This window comes from Artibeus jamaicensis, unplaced genomic scaffold (genome assembly GCF_021234435.1).
Source record: "Artibeus jamaicensis isolate MK-2021 breed Jamaican fruit bat unplaced genomic scaffold, CSHL_Jam_final contig_432, whole genome shotgun sequence".
Lineage (NCBI taxonomy): Eukaryota > Metazoa > Chordata > Mammalia > Chiroptera > Phyllostomidae > Artibeus > Artibeus jamaicensis.
Window position 1 is genome coordinate 12,106,673 of NW_026521828.1, and position 25,629 is coordinate 12,132,301.

At 46.3% G+C, this 25,629-nt stretch overlaps 1 protein-coding gene across 1 annotated transcript; it reads left to right on the forward strand.

Annotated features, from left to right (window-relative positions):
* The first annotated feature begins 1,640 nt into the window (after positions 1-1,640).
* Positions 1,641-25,146, forward strand: SLC36A2 (solute carrier family 36 member 2). The gene is made up of 10 exons (XM_037156914.2): positions 1,641-1,922; positions 4,841-4,931; positions 5,644-5,732; positions 6,268-6,363; positions 10,156-10,240; positions 13,218-13,436; positions 14,804-14,902; positions 19,075-19,241; positions 21,505-21,674; positions 23,778-25,146. Exons 1-10 carry the CDS (start codon positions 1,759-1,761, stop codon positions 24,044-24,046), a joined length of 1,449 nt encoding a protein of 482 aa, XP_037012809.2. The 5' UTR covers positions 1,641-1,758; the 3' UTR covers positions 24,047-25,146.
* The last annotated feature ends 483 nt before the right edge of the window (positions 25,147-25,629 follow it).

The window sequence follows — 25,629 nt, forward strand, 5'->3', positions numbered from 1 at the left end:
CACTGGAAAGGGACCCAGTCAAATTCTGATACCCCAGCAGCTCTTCCCCAAAGGTTTGAGGATTGGCTCAGAGTTCTTCTCACGACCTGGAAAGGAAAGCAAGAACTAGCCACATATATAAACATCTCAAGCTCCTTGACAATCTAATTTACTCATCTTCTTGCCTGAACAGGGACAAGATCTTTCTGTGGGATAAGCTCTGAGCTTAGAATGGAGATATGGAATTTCAGTGCTGCACAGGAGCAGGCCACAGGATGCTGCCCCCCCCCCACACCAGGAATACTGCCATATCCTGGTGCCAGACAAGTGAATAGCAGATGTTTCTCAAACCTCAGTGTGGGTTTCAGTGGGTTCAGGGCAAGAAACTTGAAAGGCAGGGCCATGATTCAAACCAAGAGGTTAGGGTAGTGTCTAGGCTGCGGGCTTCAGAGATAGAAAGATCTGGCTAAGGGAGGTCAGGGTCTACCAAGGATTAGCTGTGACCTTGAACAAACTATTCATTACCCCTCTGAGCCTCAGTTTCCTCATCTGTAAAAGCAAAATAACACTGCTGCCCAGAGAAGCAGCCAGGTTCTGTGGAGCCTGAAGCTTATGCCACTGGGGAGGGCATTGGGACAGTGGTGAGGGGTAAAAAGGGACTCTTTAAGGAAGAAAATACAAAATTACAAATTTGAAATTGCATACAGGACCTAGGAAAGGGTGCCACATAAGGGAGGGGACAGGACGAATCTGTCTCAGATGCTACCAGTTAGCTGTGAGATATTTCAGCCAAGCTCTTGGCATGTAAGACAGTGGCACAGGGCGTGGTGTGCCCTGAGTAAAATGCTGTAATTTGGAGGGAGGAGGGAATGTCGGCCCGTTCATCTCTCTGGGACCCAAGCAGAGGTGATGACAGGGTGGAACACCAGAGAAACCCCCAGGGTCCTCTCTGTCGGCAGAGCTCTACGGAGAATGACCAGTGCTGATCTTAGGCAAAACACACCCTCTCCTGGCCCAGCGTCCCACCCATGAAACTTGACTGGGGGATAGAAAAATCTCTGCCTTGCAACGTCCTCATTTTTCCAAGAGAATTTCCACTACTCCCTCCCTGGAGCCTCACAGAAGCTAAGACACAGTAAGAAGTGAGTGAGCGATTGTTCTTTCTTTCCAAAAACCTTCCAGGAAAGGGGAGGACCCAGAAGGACGCCTTCTGGCAGGCCCGCAGCCCTTGCCCCGGGGTGCCTGCGGAGGCGGGTGTGCGTGGGCATTCTCTCGGAATACTGGGAACAAGAGACTGGTTAAAAAGCATGAGGAGCTGGGCTCTGGTCCCTACTCTTTCATTCTCTAGGTATGAGAACGTAGGCATGCTCCTTTAGTTGGGAGCCAGCTTTCCTCATTATGTAATTTATGGGATTAAGTGAGAAAATATGGGTAAAGCACTTAAAAGAGTCACTGAGTAAATACTAGTTATCGAAATGACCAGTATCATAGTCACCATTGCCATTACTATTGCTAGGTAAGGGGTGGATAAGGACTCCCTTCCCAAATCCCTCCCCTCTTCTCTGTCTCCTCCCAATCAGCTCCTCTTCCACAGAGTCTTAGGCCAGGAGAAGCACCCCCTGGGGGAGGTGGGTGGAGCCTCACTCCAGTTTGGCCAGAGCTTGCTAATAAGGGACAGGCCACTGAGTTGGGGTTTGCACCTGACCAGACACCTCCCTGCTTGCCTCTTTCTAACGCAGTCCTCCTCATCACCCAGAGGTCTCAGTTTCTGGAGCGGTCATGCCCAAAACACAGAGTGCTGGGGGTCCCCAGGAAGCTGTCGAGCTCAAACTGGACCTCAGGTCACCTCTGCAAAGCGCCGAGAAGCTGCAGGACAAGGACTCCAGTTTCTTGGAGGGAAGCGCTTCCGAGTTGCCGGGCTTGGAGAAGACAAAGGGTATAACGTGAGTGCTCCTTTCTGCCGTCCCCACCTCGGCCCATGCAGCCTGGAAGCTTGCACTGGCAAAAGCCCTGGGGTCAGGCTGGGTAGGTAGGTGGGTGTCTGACCCCAACCCTTTGCGCAGATGGGGATACCAAGGTTGCAAAAGGGGCAGTTCTAGGCTGCGTCAGGCTGAGAGCTTAAAGGAACAGGAGTGGAAGTGTCAGAAAACCCTTAGCATATAGTGAACTAGCTTCCACCACGTGCAGGTGGAGACAGAGGCCCACTCATCCCACGCCTTTCACTGGGGTCACGGGCAGGATGGGGCTGGAATCCACTGCTGGCCCTAAAGTCAGTTTTGCTCCTGGCCCATTTTGACAACATTGAGGGGGCTGGCAGAATCCCCAGCTTCTTGGAGAAGATACGACCTGCCTCCTTCCTGCAGTGCCGTTGGCCTCTCCTTCCGTGAGACTTGCCACGGTGACATCAAAACCACAGTGTGTGGAAGAGTCCAGTTTCTCCCTGAGGTGTGTTTTGGGAGTGGGGGGAGGGTAGGAGAGGATCACTCATGAGGCTTTCAAACCATGACAAGGAAGGATCTACTGAAAGTTTAGGCGGGGAAGCCAGCTGCAAGGCTCCCTCGGCCTCCGCCACCGGAACAGAGGAGCAGGTTCCCTGAGGAAAAACGGGTGGGGCGCTGGGGAGCTCTGCTGCTTTAAGGAGGAAGTTTTCACACCACTGGTGTGTGACAAAGAACAACTGTGTTCAAGTTGTGACTCTGCTTCTTCTCTTCTCCGAGCCTCAGTTTTCCCAGATGCAAAAACAGAGATAAAACAGTAGCAGTGTGAATTTGAAGAGGCAGCCTTGGAAGTTCAAGCCAAAGGGATGGGAGGCAGGGTAGGGGTTGAAGAAGGAGAGAGAAGTTACCATGAGGGGCAAGCAAAGCCTCTTTCCACAGCCTCCCTCAGGGCTATTGAGGGGAGGACAAGGCAACCTTCATATCTGTCTTAAAGAAAGGGTCTGAGGGTTCTGTTGCCCCGGGGCCAGTTCCGAAGGTTGCTAAGAATGCATGACATCTGAGGGTGAGCTCTCTCAGCCTTGGGCCAGCCACTGCCGAGTTGGGGTATTTCTCAACCAGAGGCCTTGAGGGAGCCAATTGGCTCTTGCTTCTTGAACTGATACATAGTTTGGTGGCAATTTTGGCTACTTAAAAATCAAAGAAACAAAGCAAGTAAGAGCTAGAAGGCCCCTCTGGCCCGGAGGGAAGTAGTAAAACAGGTCTGGTAAGCATGGTACCTATGGGGTCAGACGACTTGAGTTCCAGTTCCCACTTAGCTGCTTACCAGCTGAGTGACAGAATTTCTCTGTGCCCAGTGTCACCTCTGTGAGATGACAATGTGCTCCTCCTGGGATGGCTGCACAGGTGAATTGCACATAGAGCCACCAAGTGCCATGTTCCAGAAGTGCTAGCTGCTGGGAATAGCATGCTAGTCCAAGGTCACCAAAAGAGTTGGGGCCGGATCCCCGGCTTCCCGCCTCCCCGCCCAGTGCTCTGCACAACTCACCCCACTGTGTTTCCGAGCCAACTGAGTGGCCCAAAGTTAAATTTTGATTTCCTAAGTTCTTTAGTTAGAAATTTCCAAAGTGACCCACTGACTTTTTCCTACTTGCAAAACAAGCACATCACTGGAGGGCCACAGGGCACTGGGCCCGCTGGGTCAGCAGTATTAACACCCACAGGAGAGGGAAGGGCATGCAGAGGCTCAGTCTCCTCCTTCCCCTTAACCCTTGAATTAACAGGGAGATCCTCAGGAAGCTAAGAAGGTAGGGTTCCACAAAGTGTTCGGAGCAGTTATTTCAAAATAGCATTCCTCCACCCATTTACAGAGACTCAGCAGTGTGGATACAGCCAGAATGGCACGGCTACTTAGGTAGGAGCCTTGGGTTTTAATCCCTGATGCATCCTAGCTCAGAGGCCGGGCTCCTTCCACGATGCTTCTGCTGCTCCTTATAAGGAGCCTCCTCTCAAAATTGAAGGTGTAAATTCATTACTCACCTTGGTTTAACCTAGTCCAGGTGCAGAGAGGTATCAAATAGGCTGTTTTGTAATTCATCAACAGAGAGCGCACCTCCCTAGAATCTTATCTCTAGAGGTGTAGACCTTCTCCTCTGGTCAGCTGTCGGTCTTAAAGAAAGGGTCGGAGTGGTTTTGCGTGTGTTGGGGTGGGAGGAGTCATGCCCTGCCTCAGTCCTGGCCTGTGTGTGTGGGGGGGGGGAGGGAATCATTCTGGAGCTCAGTCCTCAAGTGACCCTGTCCCAACAGACTGCAGCTGGGGACCCGAGTCATCTGACCTATTTATTCAGGATTCACAATGACTTCCCTGCTGTCTCTCCATTTCTTCTCTGCATTCAATCCTGTCTCTGCTACCAGTTAATGACCTTGGGCTGTTCGCTTCCCACTGTCTGAGTCTCAGTGTCCTCGGTTATGAAATGGGGTGTCCTTTACTTCTCTGTCTGGGCCCATTTCCAGGAAGCAGTCCAGTAGAAGTGGGGTGAAGAACTCCAAAGCAGTCCTGAGTTCAAATCCTGGCTCCCCAGTATATCCTTGGACAAGTCATTTTAAAAAACCTTGATCCTTGGTTTCCTCATTTACTTCCTTGCTGTGACAAGACGATTAAATGAGATAATACAAGTAAAGAATTTAACACAGTGTTTGTTACATAGTAAGTATTATAATGATATATTGAGTATCAGGTGCTAAAACCAGGATAGTTCTGGACGAACCCTGCAGGAGACTCAGAGGCGCCAGGTGAGACCATGGGGGTGGCCAGGAGCCCACCCATCCACCCGAACTCTGGTGTTGGCAGACATGCTGGAAGGGAATGTCAGTTGGCTCTCCTTCCCTCCACACACCCAGCCCTCATGTGTTTTTCCTCCCCTTAGAGCCTTCCAGGCCTTGATTCACCTGGTAAAATGCAACATGGGCACAGGCATCCTGGGACTGCCCCTGGCTCTGAAGAACGCGGGCCTCCTGGTAAGGAGGGTGGGGCCAGTGCCATGGGCCGTGGGGGGGGGGGGCGGGCAGGAGAGGCTCAAAGGCCGTCCAACCTTTTGGTGTCTCTGGGCCACACTGAAAGAAGTGTTATCTTGGGCCACACATTAAATACACAAACACTAACGGTAACTGATGAGCAAAAAAAAGGTTTTAAGTAAATTTATGATTTTGGGTTGGGCCACGTTCATAGCCATCCTGGGCCACATGTAGCCCACAGGTTGGGTTTGTAGCGGCTCCCAGAGAGCAGTCCTTCCGGTCTAGACTCGGAGTCTAGACACTTAGTCTGAGTTTGAGTTCCAACTCTGCCACACACTTTGAGTGTCCACTGCAAGTCATTTGTCTACTCCGAAGCTCAGTTTCCTCCTTTGCAGAATGCAAGAGTCGGACCATGACTTTGCAGTTGTGTTCCACAGAGCACTACCTCTCGGGGACACTCAGAGGCCACTAAAGGTCAGAATTCTGGTCCCTTACTCCCACCACAGCACCTCATTGTCAAGGCTTTATGTACTCTTTTGGAGTACTCCTTGACATTGTATTTGAAAGAATAGCTGTCGCTGCTAAAAAGGGCTTGCAAACCAGTTTGCTAGAAAGTTCTTTGAGTCCTGAAATCTGCACGACCAACTGCCTCCCCGCAGTGTTCTTCACAAACTCATTCTCCTTTCTCTGCCCCTCCCTTGCCGCCCCTCCCCAGACAGGCCCGCTGAGTTTGCTGGCAATGGGCTTCGTCGCCTGCCACTGCATGCACATCCTGGTCAGGTGTGCCCAGCGCTTCTGCCACAGGTAAGGAATGCAGCGTCCTGGTGTCGGATCCTTTGGTGCTCGGTTCTCAGGGACATCCCAGAAACATCCCACACATAACAAGAGTTGATTTCTTAATTTCCTCCAACAAGGCCAAGAAAAAGAGAAAAGCGTTTGGGGCAGGGACACAAGGGGAGGCTCTGTCACATGACCCAGCAGGTGCCATCAGTCAGGCCCTGGTGCGTAACTGCCTGGCTCACCTGCAAACTGCACCTAAACAGTCCACACCAAAACCTGCCTCCAAGAACTGTCAAGAGGATCTGATGGGATCACGGGTATGAAAACTACAGTACCCATGCAAAGTGTCTACTGTACAGTAACTAACCCACTTGACAAGTAAGGAAAACAATCAGCAGGGAAGTGCTGCCGGGTGTCAAAGTCTGAACCAGAACTTCGGTCACAGCCCCAGCATCCTTTCTACCCCAGCTGGGTCCTGCCTTGTTATGTGTCTCCTGACTTTTCAGGATGTGACCTTACATTTGCTTCTTAGTAACTGTGTGTGCACTTTCTCCTGCAGGCTTAACAAGCCCTTTATGGACTATGGGGATACAGTGATGCATGGACTAGAGGCCAGCCCCAGCACCTGGCTCCAGAACCATGCGCACTGGGGAAGGTAACTTGTTCTTGCTTTGCCAGAAGTGGGATAAGATACAGGAGGAGGAAATGCAGCCACCAGGCACGTCTTCTTCCCTGGAAAGCTGGCTCATTTAGCACAGAATGTTGGACTTTGCACACAGAAAGGAGCACTCCTGGTCCAGCCCCTCCTTGTAATTCTACAAAATAGGGTGTTAATTTCTTCATGTTGCAGCTTTTATGATACTCACTTTTTTACTTAACCACATTTATCCCGCCCTGACTGGTGTGCCTCAGTGGACTGGGCATTGTCCCACAAACCGAAGGGTCACCATTTCAGTTGCCCATCAGGGCACATGCCTGGGCTGCAGGCCAGGTCCTCAGTTTGGAGCATGCAAAAGGCAACCAATCAATCGATGTTTCTTTCGCTCTCTGTCTCCTTCCCTTTCCCTCTCTCTAAAAATAAATAAATAAAATCTTTAAAAAAATAAATAAAAAGCACTTACCCGGTTGCTACTACGTCCCAGGCCCTGGAAACACTGTGAGGAACACGGCAAGCAAGGCTTCGCCCTCACAGAATTCATAGTCCAGTGCGAAAGACCAACAGTGTTTAAGACCCAGTTACTTAATAACTACTGGGTAAGGACAAGGAAGGAAGGAAGTAGCTGCTACCAAGCAGATAAGGAGATGTGGGTGGGCTTGGGGGGGGCTTCCTCGGAAGGCAGGAGTCCTTGAGGGTGAGAAAGACCTAGGGGAGAGTGGGCAGGAGACTGGAGGCAGGAAGAGCAAGGTTTGACGGTCCTGAAGCAGAAAGGAGTGCATGGCAGTTTCAAGGTCCAGAAAGACCAGGTAGCTTGAGGTTAGAGAGTCAGGGAGATTAAGCAAAAGGATGCAGGGGCGGATGGGGCTGCACTCTTTAGACCCTCTTAAAGGTTTTGTTCTTTTCTTAAAAGCAACCTTTGGTTTTAAGAAAGGGAAGTAATTAAAGGTTTAATCAGGGAAGTAATCACATTTGCATTGTTTAAACGGCTAACTTCTGTAAGGAGAATAGATTGCAAAGGAGCAAGAATAGAGTAGTCAGACCCATGAGCATGCTATTGACAATGTCCAGGCAGCTGGCAGGGGTGGCTGGGGCCAAGTTGCTAACAGTGGGGAGAGAGATAAGTGAATTTGGCCATGATTTGGGTCCTGTGGTTGTGGGGAAATGAAAAGGTCAAGGTTGGCTTAGATTTCTGATGACTTCTGTTTTGGACAAGCTGTCTTTGAGGTGCCTGGGAGATAGGCAGGAGGGGTTATCATGTGGGCAGTTGTATGTGTAAGTGTGAAACTACCTTCATGCAGGAGATGCAGAACTGAAGTCACCAGCCATGAAGCCAGGGGCAGAGGAGGTCTCTTAGGGAGTGAGTTTATAGTGAGAAGAAAAAACAGAAAAGAACTAGTACATGAGTGGCCTTTGGTGGGCTGATGTCCTCCTCCTGCAGCGCCTACCATTTAGCTGTCAGGGAGGACACAGAACAAGTCGACCCCCTCTGTCCTCAGGTACTTGGGACTCAATCCACTCCTTTGTCCTTGATGTCACCCCACCCCATATGCCTCCTCTTTTCTGAGCACTGTCTATCAGGGGTGTCAGATTCATTTCCACCAGGGGCCACATCAGCCTTGCAATTGCCTTTAAAGGGCCGAATGTAATTTCAGGACTGTATAAGTGTAACTGCTTCTTCACTAGGGGCAAGGAGCTCCGCACTGCTGCCAGGTAGAAACAAATTGGGGGGCTGGATTCGGCCCCTGGGCCTTGTGTTTGCCACCTGTGGTAGATTGTCAGGGTGTCCCTTGAACTGTGATACCCTGCCCTGAAGTGTACCCTGCCCATGTAATGTAGTCTACTCAGCATCACAGGTCTGGCACCTCCTTGGCTCAAAGCCCATTCATGTACTGAATTAACAAATTCAGCCAATGAGCAGACTAGGAAGGCTATAGGATGACAACCGGAATTTTCCCAGGCGTGTACCCAAGAGGAGGTTTTTACCTGTTGTGACCCCTCAAGTCCTTCTACTCATGGTTGGGCATATGAAGTAGCTTTTCTAGCTCTTGCTCTTTTTAGGAACTTTACTCCACTAATCATCTCCTCTCCTACAACTTGAACTTCTTTTTTGAACTACAGACTCTTCCTCTCCACACTTAAATGTATTCATGTATCTCCATCTTAAAAATAATAAAATAAATTCATAAAGTTTCCTGGACCGTGCACCATTCTCTAGCCATCACCCTACCTCACATTCAACGTCTGGTTATTCAACAGATATCTACTGAATGTCTACAACATGCCGGGAAGTGCTTTGGGCAGTGGGTCTGAAACGATGAGCGAAATGGGCACTGTCAAGACCAGAGCCCACAGTCTAGCTTCCAGAAAGGCTCTGACTTCACTTCTGAACATCCCATTCACATCTCTTCCACGAGTCACCTGGCTCTTTTTTTTTCTTATGTGTCTACAGTTCTTACAACTAAGGTTCCTGAAAGACCTCTTTGTTGCACCTTCTTTGCCCTAGAGAACCTCTAAGCAGCATGGGGTCCAATGGACTATTCTCTTCTTCAAACATTCTCTCCTTTTGACATCTGTTAAACTCTTTTTCACCCTAGTTTCCTGCCCACTTCTCTGGTCATTCCTTTGCATTTGTTGCAACCTTCTTTGTTTCTGTCCTTAAATATTAGTGTTCTCTCGGGGTTGGAATGCTGCCTTCTCTTCTTCTCATGCTGCACACTCTTCTTTGCTGATCTGCCTTTTTCAGGCTTTATCCATTACTGACAAATCAGCAGTTCCAGACCTTGATATGTAGTTGTCTCCTGAATGTCTCCTATAGGAACCTCAAGCTAAACAATTCAGAAACTGAATGTGTAATTTTTTCCCTTTCCCCCCAAAACCTGCTCTTCCTTCTGAGTGTCCCAGTTTGTTTTATTGTCCAAGCTAAAAACCTGCCAATCACCATAGATCATTGCCTTTCTCTTTATCCTGAGTTTTATAAGTCCTAGCTTCCTAATATCTCTTAAAATGCTTTAATTCTCTCATCCTGATGATCGTGTCTTTGTGCGGGCTGCTGCCACCTTTTGCCTCCATTATCCTAGGGTCTCCTACTCAGTCTTCCCATCCTTAGTCTTGCGCCCTCTGTGTCTTCTCCAGATGGCAGCAGGTGAAATCTGCCTGATCCCTCTGCTGAAATGCTATTTCTTCACTTCTTTCTCTCCATTTCCTCCTCCGTCTCTTTCTTCTTTTATCTCTCTCTTTCCTCCCTTTCCCCAGAGACTGTCACTTAGGTATTGGTTTTTCTAAGAAGGCTATCTGCTGTATAATTTGGGTAAAAATGCCCTTTTTACCATGGCCTTTACTGCCATATTGTTTTTGGTCCATCTTTCCCACTAGTCTATAAACCACTAGAGGAAGGGAAAATGTGTTCTTTGTCTGTGTGTCTTCAATGCCCAGGTAGAAAAAAATTTTTAATGTTAATAATAGCTAATAAAAGCATTGTGGCTACTGCCCTACATCGATTAGTTTTAGTTACAAGAAATGAGTCAGAGCTGGGTTGGGGAAAGGTTCCTGATCGTGAGGAATTTTACCACTTGCTGAGCTGAGAATGTGAGGGTGTTTGAGAAACATATTCATAAAAGAACTATTGTTACCTCACTTCTTATTACTGCCCCATTGTTGACTGGGGTGGCATGAACAAGGGTGCTGGTCAAGGGTCACCAACCCCTGGGGACAGAGTGGACGTGACCAGCCAACTCTTCTTTTATAACCAGTGTTCTTTTTTTTTTTTTTTGTCTCTCTCCTCTCTTCCAGGCATATGGTGACTTTCTTCCTCATATTCACCCAGATGGGCTTCTGCTGTGTGTACATTGTGTTTCTGGCTGATAACTTAAAGCAGGTAGAGTCTTCTAGAGAAGGTGGGAGGGAAAGGGACTTGGAAAAGGAGTGTCCTCTAGCTGGTCAACTAATGGCTTCTTCTTTAGGGGGTCCTGGTGTCCTCATCAACATAAAACAGAAAGTTAAACTAGATACTATCAAGAAAACAGATGTTCTCATTCACTTATCCACAGATTTCTTTAAGTGGTGACACTTTCCACACTACCCTTTGCCGTGTCTTGGACTTGTCCTCAGGGTTGGCCTCTAAAATTGGACTGGAAGGAATCTTGGATTTTGCAATCTTGCTTTGGAGTTTAATTCCTAAACTCTTCTGAAACTGATAAGGGTCTTTTTGGCTAATACCCAACCTCCTTTGGGCCATCTACATCTCCCTTTAGTTGTTTAATCTTCATGGTTTCACAGCTGTTGGCTCCAGGAAGTTCTTTCCATCTAACCCAGAAGTTAACATGCAGCAATTGGAACAAATTAATATGAGGAATAACAGAGGCCACCCTTAGTCAACCAGTCAACTTAAAAAAGAAAACTGTTCCTTTGGGGTCTTTTTCTATTCATGCTAATACCAGAAATTGAGAAATGTAAAACAAAAATTAGAAAGCAGGAAAAAATAGTAAGCATTCAGAACTAGTTTCTACTATGTGTCAGGCACAGTACTGAGCATTTTATATGCTTTCCCCCATTTAATTCTCTCCATGACCTTATCAGAGTAGCTACTGATGAGAAAACCATTGCTATAAACTCTATAATATATATAAGGCCACAGAGTCACAGTTCAAAATGTAGACTTTTAGACATCAGAGCTCAAGTTCTTTAACATTGTGCTATATTGCTTCTCAAAACAAAGCAAGATTAGTCTTAGTGCAACCACTTGTGGTTATTGTTTTAACATGGTATTAACTGGTTAGCATTTTGTAATTTCCTTATAGGTTTCAATGTAACTTTAATAGTTTACTAATATTTCATTGCACAGATTGACCATGACTTAGTTTTCTATTGTTGGATATTTTCTTTGCTCTTCTTTATTCTTCTACTATAATCCATCCAAGCCTTAGTCTACTCCTTTCTTTCCTTAGTATATATTTCTTAAAGTAAAATTATTGGGTCAAAGAGTTTGGTTGTTTTGAAGGCTTTTAAAACACATTGCCAGATTGCTGCTTAGAAATCAATCTGATATCAGCAGAACTTTATTTATCATCTGTCCAGAGACAAGGCAAGCATTGTCTTGAGGAGTTTGCAGACTCAGTGGAATGCGTTCTAAAACATAAAAAGTTAGATATCAATATGAAAATGTGGTGCCAAGTCAGGACACCACTACCAACACCCTGAGGTTGGGGTGCTTCATTGTAAACTAAGGGGTAGAAATGTGTGAGCAAGGGAAGGCTCCCTTGGTACGTGCACCTGAGCAGAGCCCCGAAGAGCCGTGATGGCAGCCAAGGGGGGAAAAGGAGGGGTGAACACCTGCGGCCAGAATACAGGGGGTGTGCTCCAGAGGGGACATACAGTCGGTGGCAGAAGAGCCTTTGAGGTTGAATGGAGACCATTTATGAAGGGCTTTAAATGCCTGGCTAAGGTTCCAAAAAAAAAAAAAGACAATGATTTATTTAACTATTCGTGATATGTTGTTAAATGAAAAGGATATTTCAAAATAAGAGGATGCTATGATTATAGTCTGATAAATTAAAAGGGATTCATATCATACATGTCATTGTGATATTGTATAGGAAATGTATAGATGCATATACATTCCACAGCATTACTGTGGCTACTCGTGGGTACTAAGCTAGAAGACCCTTGCTTTACATTTTCTTCTTGCCTAACTTAATTGTTGTGCAGTGGATTGCTTGCACACTTACACTGTTTCCATTAAGTTATGCCGATTATTACTGAGGGTGGTACCATCCCTCCCCTGCTCTGACTTTGCCAGTGGGTATTGTGTGGGTATTGTGTTTATATTGTGTGTAGGACAGTATTTCTTGTTTGTCACAACAGTGGGGGATGGTGATAGATTTTATTGGGTGGGGTTCAGGGATGCTAAGTCTCCTGCAGTGAATGGTCCAATCCTCTCAAGAAAGAGTTCTGTCACTCAAAATGCAAGTATTGGTTTATTTAAGACAGTTAAATGGTGAAGGTCTTTTTGTTTGTTTGTTTGTTTGTTTGTTTAAGCAAAAGAAAGAGATTCTGGGGAACTTGAGTAGAAAATAAGTTCAGTAGAAGAATATTGACTAACTTCCAAATAACAGAGAAAGCTAAAAAAAAAAAAAAAAGCTGGAGGGGGGCATCTCAGAAAACAACAGGAACCAGGGCAGTTTGGGGATGTAGACAGAAGTGACGTCGCCTCAGGGATCCCTTGTCAAAATTAAGTTGTATGCTCTCTTATTCTGTCTGTGTATCATTTTGCTAGTTGTTTAGATTCAGGTTGCAGGAGAGATTGTGAATGCCCTAGTTGAGCCAAAGGCCAGTCCTCTAGTTCTGCCACCCGATTGTGACTTTCAGTCCTCCAAGGTTGTATCTGGGTGAGAGAATTCACCAATAATAAATCAAAACCAGGAGGAATGGATGCTGGGTTGCCCAAAGCTACCAAATAGCTGCTATAAATCCAGTTATTTATTTTTTTAATTATTTCTACTAGCCCTGACTGGCAAGGCTCAGTTGGTTGGTTGCTGTCCTGCACACCTCAAGGTCACTGGTTGGAGTGTGTGCAAGAGGCAACCGATTGGTATTTCTCTCCCTCTCTTTCTTCCTCCTTTCTCCTCTCTCCAGAATCAATAAAAGAAAAAAAATTAATAAATGTAATTGTGCTGCCTCTTTTGAGGAGGTATGGTGCAGAAGATTTATAATAAGAAGTCCTAAATTCACCCTAATTCAAGTGAGATGTTGTAGCCCTTTGGGGGAGGGAGTTTGATTGTGCACCAGGACTGAGCTAATCATGTGGCCAGAAGACTTACTGATTCTTCCACTTGTTTTTCTCATCCTTTCCCCAGGTGGTGGAAGCCATTAATGGCACCACCATCAGCTGCCACAACAATGAGACAGTGATTCCAACGCCCACCATGGACTCTCGACTCTACATGCTCGCCTTCCTGCCCTTCCTGATGCTGCTGGTCCTCATTCAGAACCTCAGGGTCATGTCCATCCTCTCCATGTTGGCCAATGTCAGCATGCTGGTCAGCTTGATCATCATAAGCCAGTACATTGCCCAGGTTAGTGCATACCACACACTCGGCTCCTGCAGGGGGCGGAGGCTTTTATCAATAATAGACTCATACCTGGCGCCAGCACTGAGGGTAGGGAATGTCTACCTCATTCTTCAGCCTAGTACGCATCTCACCATGACATTCTTTCCGTAAAGATGTCTCTGTGAAATCTCATTCTTCTGGATGTCTCTTCTTTCATGTTGCTTCCCCTATAATGGTTTGATATCAAATTCTGGCTTTAAAAAAGTTCTTTGCAAGGAAAACATCTTAATTGGTGACCTATAGATCATTCTTGTAATAGTTGGATAGGAGCAAAAGGCAGATGAAACACAGCCTCTTATTATCGGATTTCATCTGTACAGTCTTACATACTCTAGCTACAATTCCAGGCACTCAAAATCACCCTTAGGGCACTCAGGAGAAAAAAACTCATACTTTCTCACAGAGGTATAGCCTTGAAATACCAAAAGCCAATCTATCATGACATAAATTATGAGGTCTTTGAAGTTGAGTTACAGAGATTCATTTTCTCTCAATTTCCTACTTTTCTATCCTTTGTAATTTTTATTTTGTAGAATGGAGAAGGCTACACAGAAATTTAAACCCCAGAAGCCCCTTGTTATACCTAATACCCTTCAGGTATTTTTCTCTTTCAGGAGTCACAAGGAAAAAAAAGTTACATTGTCCATGGAATTTAGTAATAATAACAAAATAGTCAAATATTTTAGGATAACTATAGGTAAGTCTTATATTCCTCAAGGCAACATTGATAAATGCCACAAAATTGAATTTTATAGTGAAATAACTTTCCTGATTCAGATTAGGACAATTCCAGAGGTTGCCCAATTAGGGGAATGGCTCTGTGATAATTTTCACGTTCTGGGTCACAGGGTAAAGAGCACATTTCTTTCATATACTTTTTCTCTCCCTCTTCAACTTATAGCTTGTTGAAAAAGAGGAGACTTTCATATTTAACCAATTCCTTTGGGCTCCCCGGAATCTCACTGTAACTCCAGTCGGCAATTTCCAACCCCCACGACCACCATACATTCAAAGTGTTCCTGGGCACTTGAGGTTGGCACTAACCTCTGGCGGGCAAGCCTTTCTTTTGTTGGAATCGGGTGAGCCAGGCTCCCTGTGTGAGATACTGCTTCTTTAGTACCTTGACAATGCCTTGATTTCCCCCAGCCCCCCAGCTGTTTGTTCTGGAGCAGTGTTAAAATCAACTTGTTATTACCTACTTCCTTTTGAAGTTTTCTAAATTTCTTGACATTTACTTTTTTAAAAAATCAGTTCTACTTTCAGAATACTCTCTTTAAGGAGCCCAAACATGCTTTGAGGGTTAATGTATTACCCATGTCTCTTTTCTACAGGACATTCCAGACCCCAGCCAGCTGCCGCTGACAACAAGTTGGGAGACCTACTCTCTCTTCTTTGGAACAGCTATTTTTTCATTTGAAAGCATTGGCTTGGTAAGGTGTGACTCGGGGTAGAAGGTCCCTGGCACTGCGGGTGGCCTTCTGAGCAGGACCTGGGAGCTCTGGGTTTCTGAACACACGAGAGACCAAGAGACCAGAACCTCTGGCCTCACTAGGGTCAGCTGTCGTCAGCAGGAGAAAAATCGGTTACAAGAGAGCAGCAGTCGGGACAGAGTTCTAATTCTGTTCCAGTACATCCATTAAACCTTCATCTTCATATCAACATGCGTTTTCTAATCTGTTAGAATCAAGACAAAGGGAGGTGTATAATTTAAATGGCAGGACTAGATGAAACATAAAGAAGTTTTAAACTGGAAAATGCTGTATACTTACAATGGATTATGATATAGTCTCTACTCCCCCTCCTTGAGGAAGGAGAGTGCTGTGTATATAACTTTTTAAGTTTACTTCTCATTTACATGTAGTTTTACATACACAGTTCATTTTGGGAGCTGTGAAGGGGCACCGTACATTTCCGTAAGTTTTGAGAAATGTGGAGTCATTGATGCACAATGATCAAGACCCAGAATAATTCCTTCACCACAAAAAAATTCCCTCAGGCTGCCCTCTTTGTAGCCAACCCACCACCGCCACTAACCCTGGCAACCACCTTCCGTTCACTGTGGCTACTGTCTTCTCTGTCCCGGAACACACAGGGGATCCTACAATATGTACCCTTTTGAGACTGGCTTCTTCCACCTAGCTGCATCTAACGTCCTCTGTATTGTTGCCTGCATCAGTCGCTCATTGCTTTCCATCTCCTGAGCATGCACTGTACAGCAGTACTGCGATTTGTTTACCTGGTCACCTGCAGAAACACATAAAGGTTGTTTCCAAGTTTTGACGATTATGAATGATGCTACTGCAAGCATTTGTGTGCAGGTTTTTGTGTGAACGTAAGTTTTTGTTTCTCTAGGAGGAGGCTCACTAGGTCACAGACAGAATATAATTGAGCCTTGGTTTTTAAGCCAATTTGACCATCTTTTTCTTTTAAATGGATGTGGTTAGACTATTTGTGGTTCACATAATTATTATGGTTAGTAGGTCTGTTTTATTTGTTTTCTTTTTACCCTTCCTCTTGCTTTTCTTCTGTTTTTCTTTTTTTTTTTCTTGTCTTCTTTTGGATTATTTAATACTTTTTTTAAAATTCTTCAATAAAATGTTTTCTTTTTTCTCTTTTTTTATTGATTATGCCATTACATTTGTTCTATTTCCCCCCTTTGTTCCCCTCCACCCTGCACGCCCCTCCTCCACCATTCCCCCCCTTTAGTTCATGAACACATGTCTCAAGTTCTTTAGATTCTGTATTTCCCCTACTATTCTTACCCTCCTCCCTATCTATTTTCTATCTACTGTCTATGCTACTTATTTTCTGTACCTTCTCCCCCCTTCTTCTTCTCCCACTCCCCTGTTGCTAACCCTCCATGTGATCTTCATTTCTATGGTTCTGCTCCTGATCTAGCTTAATTTGCTTTTGTTTTAGGTGTGGTTGTTGATAACTGTGAGTTTGCTGTCCTTTCACTGTTCATCTTTTTTATCTTCTTTTTCTTAGGTAAGTCCCTTTAACATTTCATATAATAAGGGCTTGGTGATGATGAACTCCTTGAATTTGGTCTTATCTGAGAAGCACTTTATCTGTCCTTCCATTCTAAATGAAAACTTTGCTGGATAGAGCAATCTGGGGTGTAGGTCTTTGGATTTCATGATCTGGAATGCTTCTTTCCAGCCCCTTCTTGCCTGTAAGGTGTCTTTTGAGAAATCTGCTGACAGTCTGATGGGAACTCCTTTGTAGGTGACAGTCCCCTTATCTCTTGCTGCTTCTAGGATTCTCTCCTTCATTTTAATCTTGGCTAATGTAATTATGATGTGCCTTGGTGTGTTCCTTCTTGGGTCCAACTTCTTTGGGACTCTCTGAGCTTCCTGGATTTCCTGGAAGTCTATTTCCTTTGCCAGAACAGGGAAGTTCTCTTTTATTATTTGTTCAAATAAGGTTTCCACTCATGACTGTTCCTCTTCCCCTTCTGGTACCCCTATAATTCGAATGTTGGAATGTTTAAAGATGTCCTGGAGGTTCCTAAGCCTCTCTTCAATTTTTTGAATTCTTGTTTCTTCATTCTTTCCTGGTTGGGCATTTTTTCCTTCCTTCTGGTCTACTCCCTTGATTTGAGTCCCAGTTTCCTTTCCATTACTATTGGTTTCCTGTGCATTACCATTCATTTCAATTAGTTTAGCCTTCATATGTTCCTCTAATTTGTGACTAAAATCAACCAGTTCTGTGAGCATCCTGATCACCAGTGTTTTGAACTGTGCATCTGAAAGTTTGGCTATTTCTTCATTGCTTAGATTTGTTGGCTCTGGAGCTCTGAGTTGTTCTTGAGCCATGTTTTTATCTGTTTGTGCCTGTTACATAGGAGGAACAGAGCCTTAGTTGTTTACCAAGGCGGGGCCACCCAGGTCACTGGTTTGTGACGCTATATGTGGGGGCGGGGTCAGAGAGGGAGCAATGGCAGTCCTCTCCACTGGCCCAGTCCATCCCACCGCTCGTCCCCACCTGTTTATCTGAGCGGAAATGTGCGAGCCCACCGCCCCGCACCGTGCAGTTTCAGTGCTCGCCTCTTCACTGGTTTATCTGCACATAAATGCTCGACAGACGGCAGACAGCCAGCTATGCCTCTTCCCTGCGTCCGCCCATAGCTAGCTCACACCTGGGATCTGCGCCTTCGGCTACCTATGCACCACCCCGGTCGGGGATCTTTCTTTTTTTTTAATATATTTTATTAATTATGCCATTACAGTTGTTTTATTTCCCCTCCATTCCCCTCCACCCTGCACACCCCATCCCCCACCATCCCCCCCTTTAGTTTATGACCACGTGTCTCAAGTTCTTTAGATTCTCTATTTCCCATACTATTCTTGCCCTCCCCCATCTATCTTCTACCTACCATCTATGCTACTTTTCGGCCAACCCGCTCCGCTGCTGGCTTTGCCCCTCTTACCGGTTGTTTTCGGACTCCGTATTGTCGATTTTCTGTGTGGTTTGGTTGCATTTATTGTTGTTAAAACTTTGTTGTTTTTAGATTTGGTCATGCGCGGACACAAGGTGTTTCCACCTACACCTCCATCTTGGTGGAAGTCTCTAATACTTTTTAGTATTCCACTTTTGTTTGCCTATTGGATTTTTGCCTAGTATATCTCTTTCCGTTATACCCACAGTGGTTGCTCTGGGGATTCTAATATACATATATAACTTTGCACATAAAATGTTAACTTAGAATTAATATTTTGTCATTTCTGGTAAACTGTAAAAATCTTATTGTCATATAGGTCCTTTTACTTTCCTCCCTCTATGTTGTACTGCCCATCGGTATTATATCTAAGTACATGAAAGCACCATCAGCCCTGGCTGGTGTGGCTCAGTGGGGTGAGCATGGGCCTGCATACCAGGAGGTCACCGGTTCGATTCTCAGATGGGGCACATGCCTGGGTTGTGGGCCCAGTAGGTGGGTGCCTGGGAGGCAACCACACACTGATGTTTCTCCCCCTTTCTCCTTCCCTTTCCCTCTGTCCAAAAATAAAATATATATATTTTTTAAAAACTACCATCAATCGTAAAAATTCCTTACTTATAAAACTCATGAGAGGAAAAATAGTCTCTTATCTACCCAGATAATTATGATTTTTGCTGCTCTTTATTCTTGAATTCACAAGTTTCCCTCTTGTATATTTTCTGCCAGCATGACGACCCTTCATTAGCATTTCTTTTATTTTAAAAAAATTGTATTAAATTTATACCTCATATAAATGGAATCATACAGTATCTGTCCTTTTGTGTCTGACTTATTTAGGATAATATCCTCAAGGTTCATACATGTTATGGCATGTATCAGAATTGTCTGCATACATGGCTGAATGTTATTTTTATGGCTGAATAATGTTCCATTGTGCTTATATACCACATTTTGTTTATCCATCCATCCATCACCAGACACTTGGGTGCCTTCTACCTTTGGCTATTGTGAATCGTGGGGCTGTGGACACGGGGGCACAAACATCTTTCCCAGGTCCTGCTTCAATTCTTTTGGCACACACCCAGGAGTGGTGCGCCTTTCCTCATGTTCACGTCCCTCTTTCTTCTCCCGTCTTCTCACACTGTGACATTTCCACAGGTTCTGCCCCTGGAAAACAAGATGAAGGATACCCGCCACTTCCCAGCTATCCTGACCTCGGGAATGTCCATCATCACTGCTCTGTACATTGTCATCAGTGTTCTGGGCTACTTGAGGTTTCAAAACGACATCAAGGCCAGCATAACCCTGAACCTGCCCAACTGCTGGTAACTTTACGGGCCCTCGGGTGGTGGGGACTTGGGGCCGGGTGGAAACGTTTAGGTCACTTGCTCCTCCCTTCCACGGATGGCACACTGGGGTCCAGAGGGCCCACCAGAGGGAAGCAGAGCTGCTGCGGGACCCTGTTCAGGGAGCTCCCTCTCCAACCACAGCCTTTCATGTTGGGCCAGGCCTTGTTGGCACAGTATGAAGGAGGATGCAATTTGGGAAGAAAGGGAAGAAATGAGACCTAGGGAGAGGAGGGAAGGGTCTGAGCAGCGCGAGAGGCAGAGAGAGGAGTTGGTGGGCGGCAACACTTCCAATTCTGTTTGCAAAGGCTGTGTTGCCAAGGCTGCTTGCCACAGCCAGTGGTGCACATGCCCACGTCAGACTAGCTGGGGTGAAAAGCAGTAAAGCAGAACCCGTTTGGGAAGGCCGCTGTGAAATGTTCTGTTTCAATGCACTCAGTTCATGCAGCAGTTGGCTGAGCCAGGCTTGGACAGGGCCGCACTTAGACAGACACGTGAACCCATTCGGCTGTGAGCATTTTCCCCCCACCGAGGCATATCATTAATTACAAGATGTGGGCCTTTTTAAGGGTCACTTGGAGGCTTAATTTGCCTTAAAAGGGGTACCTTTCCCAAGTCGATAAATGTCATTCATCAAGCATTTATTGCATGCCAATTATATAGACACGCCAGTCTAAACACATGGGGATATGGAGTGTGGTGATGTGAGTAGACTGTGAACTTGAGCTTCACTGTCTTGCCTGACTCATAATCCACTGAGAATGTGGGAGAGATAGATAGTATATATAAATAATTATAACACAGAATAGAAAAAGAGGCCCTCCAGAAAAACAAAGAGGCCTCGGGAACTTTCTGTATTTCTATTTTTATTTTATTCTAAAGAGAGAGGAATAGAGGTGAGAGAGAGGGAAGGAAACATTGACATGAGAGAGAAACATCAAATGATTGCCTCCTGCCTCCTGCCTCCTGCCTCCTGCCTCCTGCCTCCTGCCTCCTGCCTCCTGCCTCCTGCCTCCTGCCTTCTGCAAGAGCCCCAGTGGGGCAGTGCACAGAGCCTGCAACCCAGCCATGTGCCCTGACTGGGAATCGAACCTGCAACCTTTCGGTTTACAGAACGATGCCTAGCCCACTGAGCCTCAGCAGCAAGGGAAGGCCTTGGGGACTTTCAAGGAAAGAAACTACACTGGAATAAGGCAACAGAGAATGTTGTTGTCTAACAAGACAACTCTGCCCAGACAAGGACAACTCTGGTGCTTCTGGGTCCAGGTTCCAGTTGTACTGCCTCCTAGTTTGAGGTCATGGATGATTTACTTCACCTCTCCCACCCTCTACTTCCTCATCTATAAAGCAGAATTGGCATGAGGATTGAGTTAGGAATGTCTAAAAGCACCTGGCATGTAGTACCTACTCAAAAGATTGGAATTTCAAAAAATCTGTGGGGTTTGGACAGATGAAAATGGAGTAAGTGGTATGTATTCCAGGCATCGAAACTAGTGAGAGCAAAAAACACAGAAGCGTGGAAGTCAGCTCTTAAGGAATGACCTAAACACAGGCTCAGATATACATATAAATGCACAGGTTTATTAAATGCAGGAGATGAGTCTATCACGTTCGTGAATTAAAGAAAATGTCATATCTACATAGGTCAAAAAAGGCTTTGATAAAACTCAACGCCCCCATCACACTCTCTCTGCCTCTAGTCTGAAGCCTGCAAGGAGCCCTGCCCTCTTTTTACCACCCCAGCCCTCACACAGCCCTATCTGTAGACTGCCTCTCCCCCAAGGATTTGGGGTCTTGCTATTCTGAGAACCTACTAGAAGCATTTGTCATGTGCCAAGAGCTTTGGGGGATCCAGAGAATTCTTAAGGACAGAGATCACAGGGACCAGAGTCTTTTAGACCCAGGGTTTTTGGTCTTCACTACTTATCACTTGTCTCTCCCTGGGCAAGGTACCCAGCCGGAGCCCCTCTATGCTACAATCTAAAACGGAGCAACAAGTGACAGTGGTCTGTGAGGTGTTATCCATACCTATGCTCAAGACACCCTCTCACCTGTTGCCTTTCGAATCCATGATGCTCAGTCTATTCTCACTGCATGCTCTGCTGGGACTCCTTCTTGGCTCTTAGAAGTCCCCTCCCCCATCAATTTCAGATGGACTGTCCTAAGGGCAGGGGTTAACGTGAGAGGAGGCTGGATGTCAGAGGCCAGTGGTCAGAGAAAGCACCGCTGTTTTGTCCTGCAGGCTGTACCAGTCGGTCAAGCTCCTCTACATCACTGGCATCCTGTGCAGCTACGCCCTGCAGTTCTATGTCCCTGCAGAAATCATCATCCCCTGGGCCGTCTCCCGGGTGTCCAAACGCTGGGCACTGCTCCTGGACCTGTCCGTCCGCTTCACCATGGTCTCCTTGACCTGTGAGTAGAAGGCAGAGAGAAATGTTGCTCTTTGAGGGCTCTCAGAAATCAGCCAGTGATAGAGGAGTCATACTAACCAGCACTGATAATTCATTTAATCTCAGGGACCACCTAATTCTCACAACTACCTACACAGATCTACGGCTATACAGCCTAAGGAAGGGATGCTTTTTATCAAACAACAATCTTATCAGGACTGATATTTATTAAACACCCACTGTGTGCCAGCCACCCTGCTACACTTTTTGTAGTCCATACTTCATAGACTTTTATTTGGTCCTGCAGGAACTCTTATGAGGTAGGACTATGATAAACCCTACTTTACAAATGAGAACGCTGGAGCAGGGAATGATGACCATTTGGCCAAGATGTGCCAGAGGTGGGATATGAACCCAGGTCATCGAAGCCCAGAGCCAGCACCCTTCACCTCCTGGAGGTTGAAAATGAGCCAGTGAGTCTCATCTGGCAGCAGAGGGGTGTTGCGTGACCCTCACAACGTACAAATGTATATATCTGGGTCAACATTAAAAGTGTGGGAGATTCACATACAAATCCGTATTTCTAATGTTTTGTGGGGCGGGGGACAATGATTTGGCAACTCTAGGGTCACGCTCCCTGTTGGCAGGTCAGCTGGACTTGCCCCCCGGATGCGCCCTGCTCACTGGTTGGCCTCAGCTGGCCCCGCTCACCCCCTCGCAGCCCTCCCCATTTCAGGTCCCGGGAACCCAGGTGCCACATTTCTGCAAGCACCTTAGCAGGGACAGAGGGAACGACAGATTCCTGGATTGAGTGTGACAGGGCCCAGCCATCCCTAAACCTCCTTTTAATTGTGATTCTAAGAGTCTCCCTCTTGCTTCTTGCTGCACTAGACCAGGCCATATAGTTCATGAACACTGATTTTCTCCCTTTGAAGTAATCTCTTCTCAATTTACCCCAGGAGGCAGCGCCACTACCATTTAGAACCTTAGAGACGCCAGACGGATGAAGGCCTTTGTCCCAAACAGGAAGCTAAGAGTTTCTGAAGCCTAAAACTAGGACTTCAGCACACATTGCCCCAATCAGTACATAACAGTAAATAACTTTTCTGAGTGATTTACATGGATTAACTTGTTTAAAACTTTAATATTGCTTGAAATATGGTCCATAATACCTAAAAGCATAGATATCACTGGTCCCTCTTTGGTAGATGAGGAAATAGGATGAGAAAGGGGCAGGGGCTTGCCCACAGCCACACGAGAAGCCAGAATCCTGCCTCCAGACCTGCTTACATCGTCACATCAGTGATTAAAATGTTAGCTCTGGGAAGGCGGGCTGTGCTTTCAGTGTCCATCTGCTTTACATGCCGATACATCCTAAATCGTCAGAACGGTTCCCCACACTGCTGTTTAGTGTAGCTGAACCACTGAATACGCAGGGATTCACAATGCACCTTAGTGGCATAGGCATTATTTTAAGCTAAAACCATTTGAACAAACAGCAGCCATGGGGGGGAAAAGAAGAATGAATTTTATCTAAACTGCCTTTGCCGAATTAAGCAGGGCCCTCCTGAAAAGCAGACATTCATTCCCTCTCTGGGAGGTTTTCAGCCAGAAAGGAGACTATCATGACACACTGAGAAATCACTTAAAAAAAACTTTATTTGAAACCATCATACCTTCCACTTTTCTTGCGGAGAAGCTCTGCCCTCTCCCTTGCACCATATGAAATGGGGGTGTGAACCCCCTACTCTGGCTCTTCCAGGAGCTAATTCACCTGAAGGCGCCCTAGCCCAGAATAAGCTTTGTCTCTTCTCCTGCTGATCTGTCTATTGTCAGTTAAATTTGCAGGACCCCATCATGGAACCTAAGTGGGTAGGTAGCTTTTTCCTCCCAGTGATATGAATCCATGTATTTGAAAAACAATTGGAAGGAAATGCAGCAAATTTGTAATGTGTAACCTCTAGTGAATGCAATAGGGGGCATTACAGGACTTTCAACTTTTTCTTTATGTGACTGACTGTGTGAGAAACAACTGGCTGATGTTTTAACGAAGTGATTTTAAAAACAAACTTTAAAAGCCTGGCTAAGACTGGATGATCTGTCCATCCCATACCATCTCCCGTAGGCATCCTGGCCATCCTCATCCCCCGCCTGGACCTGGTCCTCGCCCTGATGGGCTCCGTGAGCAGCAGCGCCCTGGCCCTCATCATCCCGCCCCTCCTGGACATCACCACCTACTACTCGGAGGGCATGAGCCCCCTCGCCATCGCCAAGGACGCCCTGATCAGCATCCTGGGCTTCGTGGGCTTTGTGGTGGGGACCTACCAGGCCCTGGATGAGCTGATGCAGCCTGGACACCCTGCCACCTTTTCCAACTCTACCACTTTCATTTAGTGAGAATGGCACAGCTCCTCACCCACCAGCACCTGATTTTTAATGACATGGAACTCTTTTATACATGCATTATCTTTGTTTTGCAAGGACTGACCAACTACAAGGTCTAGATGGTCATTAAAAAATTTTTTTTGTTTATTCCTTTTTTTTCCCCATCTCTAGCTAGAGATGTTTCTGCTACGTTGAGAGCTCTCCTATGGCAGACTCTCAATTCCATCCAACTTTTTGGCAACTCACAGTGAATTTCACACCTTCCACCTTGAGTGGAGCTATGCAAGAAGTCACCACCAGGGGCACCCAAGTAGCAGCAACTGGCAGAAGGAGGTGTGGCCTGCTAAGGCTGACCTGGATTTGATAGACAAAGGGTTCCAACAAGATTCGGACAGCTCTGGCATCAGGGTAGATAGGGCCAAGAGGGCCATTGTGAGCCACAACTGGAGACAGAAGAGCCATCATATTTGTCAAGGGCAATACACATTCTGAACCACTGGATAAAGTTTTGGCCCAGTTCAAAGATCCCAACAATAGATTGGAGGCATGGAAATAGATGTGCCAATGGCAGGGGGAAGGGGTGGACAGTGACATTGTTGGGCATTATTTTCCTCTTAAGTTTTTCACCATCTTGATTACCTACTGTGGGCCAAGCATAGTTCTGGGCTCTTGTAGTAGATTACAAAACTGGCCACAAATTCCTCTCGACAATGTGATTTTTCAGCTCCTCCCCTCAAGGTGGGACATCTGCCCTCTGAATCTGGTCTTAGCCTTGGATGTGCTTTGGCCAAGGGGATGTTAGTCAACGTGACGCAAGCAGAGGTTTGGCGATGGCTGGTGCAGCAGGGCTTTCATCGCTTGCTGTGCTGTGGCCGAGACCACCAGGTGACGAAGCCTGGACAAGCCTACTGTAAGATGGGAGACCACGTGAAGCAGAAGCCAGTTATTGCAGTTGAGCCCTGCCCCACAAGTCCGTCGGCCTGCCAACTTCTGGACACATGAGTGAAGCTGTTCTTAGACTATATCCAGCCCCAGTGAAGCAGACCCAGACCATATGAATTGACCAGATAATCCAGAGAATTGTGAGAAAATAATAAATGTTTGTGGTTTTTAAGCCATAAGGTGTGGGAGTTTTTATGCAGCAGAAGTTAACTAATACATCACTCTAATGGACATACACCAGTGAGTGAAAAAGGAATCCTGCCCCTCAAGAAGCTGGTCCACTGTCCTCTGGGGGAAAATGGCAGGAAAGCAACTCATCACAGGTCCTCGTAAGGGCAGGGGACACTGACTGCTCTGGAGTCCTAACAATGACATTCTGCAGGTGGTGCCATTGAGAATGGGTCTCCCAGCAGGGAACTCAGTCCTGCCGCCTTGATGGTCTAGTGCCCTCTCTCATGACCTTGGCCAGAGGCCAGTCAGCCCGAGACACCACCTCAGCCTTCCTGGTGGTATTTGCTCCTTCCCCCCTAAAGCTACTAAAATTGGGACAGTGCCCCCGAATAACTGAGTAGATAGAATGCAGATCTGCAGTCCAAGAGGAGGGAGATTCTCATCATACTCTCCATGGCAGTCTCTGTGAGAATGACCCA